This window comes from Vulpes lagopus, chromosome 3, assembly GCF_018345385.1.
Source record: "Vulpes lagopus strain Blue_001 chromosome 3, ASM1834538v1, whole genome shotgun sequence".
Classification (NCBI taxonomy): domain Eukaryota; kingdom Metazoa; phylum Chordata; class Mammalia; order Carnivora; family Canidae; genus Vulpes; species Vulpes lagopus.
Window position 1 is genome coordinate 105,722,126 of NC_054826.1, and position 9,962 is coordinate 105,732,087.

The following is a 9,962-nucleotide window of genomic DNA, read 5'->3' on the forward strand; positions in this document are numbered from 1 at the left end:
GATCAGGGTCAGGGTGAAGGTCAAGCTAAGTGCTGGGTTGAGAATCAGAGTCAGCATGAATGCCAGGGCTTTGGCCAGGTTCAGTATGAGAGTGAAGATAAAGGGTCTTGGCCAGGTTCAGTATGAGAGTGAAGGTAAAGGTCATGGTCAAGGGTCAGTGACATGTTGAGAGTTAGAGTCCTGCCATGGTTAGGGTAAGGTCATAGTAAGAGTCAACTTCAGGGTAAGGATCCAAACAAGATCCAGGTTGAGAGTCAGGGTCAGAATTAGGGTCAAAATTAGGATCAGGTAAAGTTCAGTGTCAAGTTCAGCATCAGGATCAGTGTGAGGGTGAAAACAAAAGAGGTCAGCATGAAGGTTAAGCACATTTGGGAGAATAAGGGTGTCTGTCATTGTCAGGATCAAGATCAAGTGGGACTGGGTAAGTGTGAGGGTCAGAGTGGAGTTAAAAGTGAGGTTAAAGTTCAGAGTCAGCCCTAGAGTCAAGGTCAAAGTCAGGGTCAAGATAAGAGCAGGGAAATTGCTGTAATATTTCTTTTGTTTACAATCTTACTTCCAGCATTAATTCAGCTGTCAAAGCAAAAGAAACATTATTCTTCCTGCTAATTTTGGTTTCTTTTTCTGCAGGAATAGTAATGGATTTTGGGTACTCACTGGCCAAGTAATTTTTATTGTATTCTTATGGACTATCAGATCCTGATGAAAAGTCAAAATACTCCAAATTTTACTCCTTTGTGGATGTACAACCAGATGCTTGCGTGATAGGAATGCAAGAACATGCAGTGCAGTTTTAACAGGTTTCTGTCCATAACTAAAAAAAAAAAAAAAAAAGTACTGCAACTTCTTAATTTCATAGCTATGGAATGACTAGAATAGAATTTAGATGTTGAATTTCCCATTCCACTATAACATACCTGATAATTGATCATCTTCCTTTCAGCATTTGAGAAATGGTCAGCTAGCAATTCCCACGGTGAGATAGTTCCAAATTTATGGAAAAACTATCTTTATTAATTGAGCCAAAGTGGTTTCTGATCATTCTTTTCATGTTCATACAGCAACAGAGTTAATCTAATACTTATTTTCACATGGCTCCTCAGTCTCTCTCCTCAACCCATGTGGAGTAATGCAGGTCTTTCTGCAAAGGTAACGCTATGACTAATGTCCCAATCTGGGCAGGCCCTAGATCCCCATTAACAGGCTGAAATTTCCTGAGTGGCACAGTGGGAAGGCCTTGGCATCCACCTGGACCACCAACCACACCTCAAAGATGCTCACCGCCTGGATTCCCAGGAAGGCTGCAATTCTCTTGATGAGTCCTCTCATCTTGACACTCTAAGTTTGGAAGGATAGTGGATGGGGGGGGGGACTGAGAGCTCCCCTTCGACCCTGAAATAGACTAACGAGGCCCCCAAACCAAAAGTAGATCTGAAACGTAGACTTACTGAAGGTTGGAATGAGCAAACAACCGTCTCAGGACCAAATCTTTCTGGCTAAGGAGAAAACAGGAAATGATAAAGAAAGCTCCCAGCTCCCTCCTGCTAGCACCAGCAGCGCCTGCACCTTGCATCTGATTAGCGCTCCCCACCCCTTGGACCTGCGCTTCCTACCCGTGCCTCTCACATCTTCCTTCCTCCCCTGCGCACTGGTGCTGTGCACCCATGAGGCTTTCCGCAGATGTTGCAAAGCTTGCCAGACATTCCTTTTTCTAACACCTTCATTTCATTTTTTAAACACTCATCAGACTGACTGCACCGTGATTGCACCCTAAAATGAAGACGTTTGCAATGTTTAGAGGTTGAAGAGAAAAGAGATCTAGTCCTGGGAATGGCAGGAGAAGTTTAGGGCCCAGAGGAGGACAGGAATCTATGCTTCCCAAGCCTAGGATCTGAGGCTGAGGGATTCAGAGCCAAAGGTTTTCCTATCTGAAAAATAAGGGATGTATTGAATGGTTCCCAAGATCCTTTCCAACTCTCACAGTGATACTCCAGGGAGGTATTCTGTGGTATTAGAGTTCTGAGATCCTAGAACTTTGTTCAAGCTGGGGCTAAGGGCAAGGAATTGGAAAATTGAGATGAGTGGCCTCTTGATTTCACCTACTGTAGGATGAACAAGACTGGAAGTCTTTCAACAAGAATTTCACAGGGCCACAATTTCTAGAGAGCTTCTTTTTTCTTTTCCTTTTATTTTTTTTTATTTTTATGATTCTAACCCCCCAACACTTTCTCTCTGCCTGCCTGGCCTCTCGTTCAGGCTATTTTAGTATTGCCCAGTGGTTACTTAAGGCTGCTAACCTCTGCTCTAAAGGAATTAAATATCCAAGATCATATCTAGGAAATAGAGCTAAAAGAAAAGGAACCAACTGCCTCCACAAGTCAGGGACCAACAACTGAAAAAGAACAGAAGAGACAGGAAGACCAGCAAACCAATTTGGTCTTTATTGAGGTGTCAAGGCAGAGTAACACCATGAAGGAGCAGAGCCTGAGCACTCCAAGAACTCGGAGGTAGGATTTAAGAGTTTCTTAGAGATGCAGGCCTGGGGTTTTGAGCTAAGAGAAAGGCAGTGGGTGATTTAGTTGCTCAAAAGTGCTTCAGGAAAGCTCTATATTTCTCCAGGAAAGGGGCAGACAGAGTATTTAGCTCTTGCTGAAGTTCCTGGAGAGCCTTCTCCTGCTCTTGCTGCTCCCCCACCATCTGCTGCCTGTAATAGTTGATGTAGAAGTTCACCCAGTCATTCACCATAGTCACCATGGCTTCTTCAGGGATAGGAGGATTAGGGAAGACCTGCAGGGAGAGGGAATGTGGTCAGCTGTGTGATTCAAGAATAAGCCACAACCTCTGACATTCTCCTTTCTCTGACTTGTATTCCCTGTCTCTAATTGTTGCCATTAACTGCACCATTACCCCCCTCCCCCAGTTCCAAATTATTGTCCCTTCTCTGCCCTCACCCACCTGCCAAGAGTTTAGTCCTATCCTTTGAAACAGTGCCTGGGCTTACCTGCTGATTCAGCAGAACATTAAATTCCTTAATTCCTGTAGAAATGAGATCCTTATTGGCCTGAAGCAAAGCCATCTGCCTACGGTAGAGAAAGAGATCAAATTTAAGTATCCTTTTCTTCATTCCTGCATATTTCCCCCAATTCCCTTATTTCCCTTAAAGATCTCTGGTGCCTTGTAGGACCACCTCTCCAGCATCTTTCAAATCATATCCTGCTGAGATCACATTTCTCCCAGGCTGGCTCACCTGCAGGTCCAACGGTGTATGTCTCACCCACAGTTTCCAGGGTGTGTTATGTCCCTCTCTGAGCTAAATGTAGGCAGAGTCAAGTGTCAGCATAAGAGGGAAACGCCCTACATCTAGGTCCTGAAGGAAGGTGATAGGTCAACCAGGGGTTGGGAACGAGGGAGAGGTTTCCCTGAAGTTAAAAGATAGCAAGGCCATTAAAAACAGATAAGTAGGGAGACCTAGAAAACCAAACCCAGGACAGATCCTTGCCATCTGCCCCACATCCCAGTATCCACACTCCAAAACTAAAATTCAGACAAAAAGAATTAGTATCAACTGACTCCCTGTTGGATGACAGATACTTTTTTTTCATTTCATTTCATTTTAATTCCAATATAGTTAACATACAGTGTTATAGTACGTTCACATGTACAATATAGGGACTTGATAATTCCATACATTACCCAGTGCTTATTATGATGAGTGCCCTCCTTAATCCCCATCCTCTATTTCACCCATCCCCCTACTCACTTCCCCTCTGGTGACCATCCATTTGTTCTCAATAGTTAAGAATCTATTTCTTGGAGGCTCTCTCTCCCTCTCTGTCTCTGTCTCTCTTTCACTTGCTCATTTGTTTTGTTTCCTAAATTCCTCATATGAGTGCAATTATATAGTGTCTATCTTTCTCAGACGGACTTATTTCACTTAGTTCCACTTACATTCTCTAGCTCCATCCATGTCATTGCAAATGGCAAGATTTCATTCTTTTTTTATGGCTGAATGATACTCCATTGTGTATGTATACCACATCTTCTTTATCTATTCATCTATTGATGGATACTTGGTCTGCTTCCATACATACAATTACCACATGACCCAGCAATTCCACTCCTAGGTATAGTTCATAAGAAATGAACATACACATCTACAAAAACACTTACATGCAGGGATGCCTGGGTGGCTCAGCGGCTGAGTGTCTGCCTTTGGCTCAGGACATGATACCAGAGTTCCAGGATTGAGTCCTGCATTGGGCTCCCTGCATGGAGCCTGCTTCCCCCTCTGCCTAGGTCTCTGCCTCTCTCTGTGTGTCTCCCATGAATAAATAAATACAATATTATATATATATACACAGATATATATATATAAAACCACTTACATGCAAATGTTCACAGCAGCTTTATTCATAATTCCCCAAAATGGGAATAACTTAAATGTCCAATAACCACTGAATAGATACACAGATTGTGGCATATTCATATAATTAAATTATAATTAAATTCATACAATTAATTCAGCAATAAAAAGGAACAGACTAATGGTATTCATGGGAACATGGATGAATCTCAGAATAATTATGCTGAGCAAAAGAAGTTAGACATACAATAAAGAGGAAGAAACAGGGGCATAAGGAAGACATGAAGCAGGGAGGTGGCCGGGGGGATGGGTGAAATAGATGAAGGAGATTAAGAGTATATTTATCCTGATGAGCACTGAGCAATATACAGAATTGTTTCTTTTTTTTAATATACAGAATTGTTGAATCACTATTTTGTACACCTGAAACTAATATTTCATAAAAGATTATATTTATTATTTGAGATAGTGAGAGAGCATAAGTGGGGAGAAGAGGGAGAAGCAGGCTCCCCACTGAACAGGGAGCCCCATGCGGGTCTCGATCCCAGAACCCTGGGACCACGACCTGAGCGGAAGCCAGGTGCACAACCAACTGAGCCACCCAGGCACCCCAACCTGAAACTAATATAGCACTACACTGAAATTAAAATTTTTAGAAAAAAAAGAAGCCAGACATAAAAGATTATATACAGTATAATTCTAGATCTATGAAATTCTCGAATAAACAAAAACAATCTATAGTGGCAGAAAGCAGAGCAGAACACAAGATTAGAGATTAAAATGCAAAGCTGCTGCCTAAGGGAAATTTTTTGGACAACAGAACTATATATGTCTTGATTATGATAAGCATTTTCATGCACTGTTAAAGGAGTGTAAATTGGTAAAGCTTTTTGGAGAGATAATTTGACAATACTTGTTCAAATTAAAGTACATATATGCTTCAACCCAATGATTCTGCTTTGAACTCCATTTTAAAGAGTTATTCATATTCAATATGCAGAAAGGCCTGTACAAGGAATTTGCCATAATAACGTTGAAATTATCTGCAATAATGAAAAGGCAGAAAAACCCAAATGCCTATTAATATAGGGAAATCACTAAAGAAATTATGGCATATTCATACTATGGCATGACATGCAGATATTAAAATAAATAAGGTAGATATTTATGTGCTGATATGAAAAGATTTCTAAGATAATGTTAAACAAACCATAGAACAGACTACTCCGTGAGAGTAAGGATTAAACATAAAATTATGTTTCCCTCTCTCCCTTCCTCTCTCTCTCTCTCTGTGTGCCTGTGCACACGTGTGTGTATGTGTGTCTAGAATAATAAACAATGTTCAGTTCTGGGGATTGACTAGTATTTGTTGGGAAATGGAAAAAAAGGAATAAATGTCAAGGAAGAATTTGAACTTATCTATCTATATTATTATTTGAATTACTTTACAGAAAGAATGTATCCTTCTATTATTTGTATAACTCTTACAAAGAACACAAAATTTTATTTTTATTAAAGATTTTATTTATTTATTCATGAGATACACAGAGAGGAGAGAGACAGAGAGGGGGAGAGAGAGAGAGAGAGAGAGAGAGAGAGAGGCAGAGGGAGAAGCAAGCTCCGCGCAGGGAGCCTGACGTGGGACTTGATCCCAGGTCTCCAAGATCAGGCCCTGGGCTGAAGGTGGCGCTAAACCGCTGAGCCACCAGGGCTGCCCAACACAAAATTTTAAAGGTAGAAAGAAGATGGTGTAGTTCTAAAATCATTAGCCTCAAATTTGAATCCTGCCCCAGTGCTTAAAAGAGTAGCAGCTGTTCACTAAATATTTATTGAATGAATAAATAAATGAATGCTTTTGCCACTTTTCAGCTCTGTGACCTTGGTGAAGTCACTTCACATATATAAGGCTCAGTTTTCTTGTTTGCAAAGAAACAATAAAATAATAAGGGCTTTCTCAAAAGCCCTTACAAGGGCTATTGAGAAAATAAATTCATTCATTCCACAAATTGATATTTGGCACCTACCTTGCACCAGGCACTGGTACAAGGCGCTGGGAATATATTCAGTACCAAAGACAAAGTTCCTGTCCTCCTGGAGTTTGTGTTCTGGTGGGAGGAATGACAGAATGAATGATAAGGGCAACATCTGAGAGATAGGGCAAGACCCAGTCTACAGAGCTTTGTGGGCCATGACAAGAAGTTTGTGTTTCATTTTCAAGTGTGAAGAAAAACCACTGAAGGATTTGGAGAGAATATTGCAATCTTCTTCTATAAAAACAATAGGATGCCACTGAAAAGTTTTAAGCAGAGGAGCTTTAAACTGCTTGGAGTGGACTGTAAGAGGGCAAGAGTGGAAGTGTGGGGATCAATGAGAGTAAAGTCAAGGAGATAAGCAGCTTGGAATAGTCTACCCAGTGCTTGGTATACTATCGAATGCAGACTACCAAGAGGTTTCATGGGGTAGGAAAAGGGGAACCATCACTCATCTCTTCATCAAGCTATTGATCTGGACACTTCTCAAAGAAGTGTATGATGAGTCCTTGTCCTCGCTTATAGTTTAGTTGAAAAGACAGGACACAAGTATCTAATAAAGGTAAATACAAACTGGCTCCAGAAAGCATATGGTAAGGGCTAAATAAGTGCTACAGTGAACAAGGGCTGCCATGGTCTCTGAGCAGGAGAAATCAATGTAGACAATGGTGGTCAGTAACGCTAAGAGATCCATAATTAGCGTGACAATATATATTGCCCAGAACAGCTCCAGTCTGTTTCCCCAACATAATTATTTGTAGTGCCTCCTTTAATGACACTTCCAAAAATTCCGATTTGGGTAATGAATTATATGGTGATGTTAGTCATGAGGGCCATTTGAACTGCCTCAAATGGAGCAAAAAGCCCCATATTTGAAGACTTGACCTTAACTCCAAATAATGGTCAACACTTAAATACTGTTTAAGTACTTAAAAACTGTGCCAAACAGCTCTACACATGTGACTCATTTAATACTCAACTCAAACCTATGGTGGCATTAGTATTATTCCCATTTTACAGATGATGAAACTGAAGAACAGAGAGATAAAAAACTTGCCCAAGATCTCACAGATACTAAGTGACAGAACCTAGATTCAAACTAAGGCCCTCTGGCGGAATTCATTCATAGAGGTTGGCTTCAGAGTTCAATGCACTCACAGGCTAACATTTAAAATATGACACATTTGTCAGCATGAAGCTTCCTCCAAAATTTATAAATAGAATTATCCTACGCACTACTAAGTATTTACTTAAAGAATACAAAAGTACTAATTCAAAGGAATACATGCATCCCAATGCTTATAGCAGCATTATCTACAATAGCCAAACTATGGAAACAGCCTAAGTGTCCACTGACTGATGAATGGGTAAAGAAGATGTGATATATATACATATACATATATATTTTTTACACACACATAATAGAATATTACTCAGCCATTAAAAAGAATGAAATCTTGCTATTTGCAGTAATGCGGATGGATCTAGGGTATTAGGCTAAGCAAAATAAATCAGTCAGAGAAAAATAAATACCATATGATTTCACTCATATGTGGAATTTCAGAAAGAAAACAAATGAGCATAGGGGAAAAAATAGGACAGAGAAAGGCAAACCAAGAAACAGACTCTGAACTATGGAGAACAAACTGATGGTTACCAGAGGGGAGGTCGGTGGGGGGATAGTAAAGTAGGTAGGTGATGGGGATTAAGCAGTCCACTTGTGGTATTGTATGGTATTGTATGGAAGTGTTGAATCGCTAAATTGTACACCTGAAACTAATATTACCCTTTATGTTAACTAACTGGAATGTAAATAAAAACTTAAATAAATCAATAAAATATTACATGTTTATAACCCTTCAATTTTTCACTCTAACAAAAAAACTTAAAAAAATAATAATGAAGTGCCCCAGGTCTATCTTAGCATCAGAGAAACTCTGTGTAGGTCTCAGATAAGGTGAGGCGGGGTAGAAGAGTGTTCCAGGCTGACACCCTAGAAGAAGGTGACAGTTTGGGAGGATCATAAGTTTCAACCAGTGAGTCAGACTGTGGGAGTCCAAGAAAGCCAGGCTCAGAAGCCAAGATATTTTATTTTCCGATAAAAAAACAGGGCACTTTTGGCAAATTTCTACATTATACCAGATGGAAGGAGAAAGGGAGAGAGGGAAGGAGAAAAAGAGATGAGCTGGGAGAGAGAGAGAGAAACACTGTCTTTAGACCCTTCTCCCAATTTAATGGACCCTTCCCACCAATAAACACACAAGAACTTCTTGCCTATTCCTCAATTTCTGAGACTATTAACTGCAATCCCTTGATTTTCTCATTCCTCAGATGTCCTAAGGATCCTTTCAGAAATAATGCTCTTCCAGGAAAAATAAGATGAACACTGAGAGGGAGGCAAACCATAAGAGACTCTTAACTCTAGGAAGCAAACTGAGGGTTGCTGGAGGTGTGGTGGTGGGGGAAGGGATTATTGAGTGATGGGCATTAAGGAGGGCACTGATGTACTGAGCACTGAGTGTTCTATGCAACTGATGAATCACTGAATTCTACCTCTGAAAGTAATACAGTGTGTGTTATCTAAATTGAATTTAAATTTAAAAAAAGAAAGAAAGAAAGAAAAGAAATTATATTCTTCCAGGCTTGGGTAAAGCATAGGACCTCAGGGATCATTTGCTCCAACTTCTCATCATGCATTAGTTGATATGCTCATTCATTCGTAATATCTTTTTTAATTTTTTTTTTATTTTCTTTAAGATTTTATTTATTCATTCGTGAGAGATACAGAGAGAGAGAGAGAGGCAGAAACACAGGCAGAGGGAGAAGCAGGCTCCATGCAGGAAGCCCGATGTGGGACTTGATCCTGGGACTCCAGGATCATACCCTGAGCCAAAGGGAGACCGCTGGGCCACTCAGGTGTCCCTGTAATATCTTTTAAATACCTACTATGAAAAAATAAAATAAATAAAATATAAAATAAAATAAAATATGAAATAAAATAAAAATATAAAATGTATACAATGTAATATAAAATATAAAATAAAATATAAAATATAAAATAAAGTAAAATATAAAATAAAATATAAAAATAAAATAAATTAAAAAATAAAAAATAAAATATAAAAAAATAAACACCTACTACGTGTTGGGGACCCAGGATAAAATAAGAAATAATATATAGTCCCTGCTCTCACAACAAAGAAGGCACCTGAGCCCAGGGAGGGACACTGACTTGCCCCACATCACACGCCTGGGTCTCAGACACAGCGGCCTCCCAGGGATGCCCTCTTCCCTTGTACCCATAGCTCTTCCAAAGTTGCAAGTTAGAGGCACGCAGGCATCTCCAGGACTTGGCGGGCTGAAGGGCTCCCCTTGCTCCTGCGGCCCACCTGCGGAAGGCTTCCGAGAACAAAGGCGGGGGGCAGCCTCGATGAGTCCGCAGCTAGGCCAGGAGGTCCCAAGAGGAATCGCGGGTTCCCGGGGCCGCACCGAGGAGGACGCGGGGGAGTGGGTTGGGGGGGGGGGGGGGGCGGCCCCTTCGCGAAGGAAGATTGCACCTCTGCAGCCGCCGT

General features: G+C 40.7%; 1 protein-coding gene across 3 annotated transcripts; it reads right to left on the reverse strand.

Annotated features, from left to right (window-relative positions):
* Nucleotides 1-2,416: 2,416 nt before the first annotated feature.
* LOC121487870 (alpha hemoglobin stabilizing protein) lies at nucleotides 2,417-9,859 on the reverse strand. Of its 3 annotated transcripts, none has more exons than XM_041749948.1 (3): nucleotides 9,780-9,859; nucleotides 2,999-3,077; nucleotides 2,417-2,784 (listed from the first exon to the last, which is right to left on the reverse strand). In XM_041749948.1, the coding sequence occupies exons 2-3, from the start codon at nucleotides 3,071-3,073 to the stop codon at nucleotides 2,581-2,583; spliced, it is 279 nt and encodes a 92-aa protein (XP_041605882.1). In that variant the 5' UTR covers nucleotides 3,074-3,077; nucleotides 9,780-9,859; the 3' UTR covers nucleotides 2,417-2,580. The 3 variants fall into 3 exon arrangements, with proteins under 3 accessions (XP_041605882.1, XP_041605881.1, XP_041605880.1); XM_041749947.1 differs by lacking the exon at nucleotides 9,780-9,859 and adding an exon at nucleotides 9,690-9,756; XM_041749946.1 differs by lacking the exon at nucleotides 9,780-9,859 and adding an exon at nucleotides 3,245-3,301.
* Nucleotides 9,860-9,962: the final 103 nt, after the last annotated feature.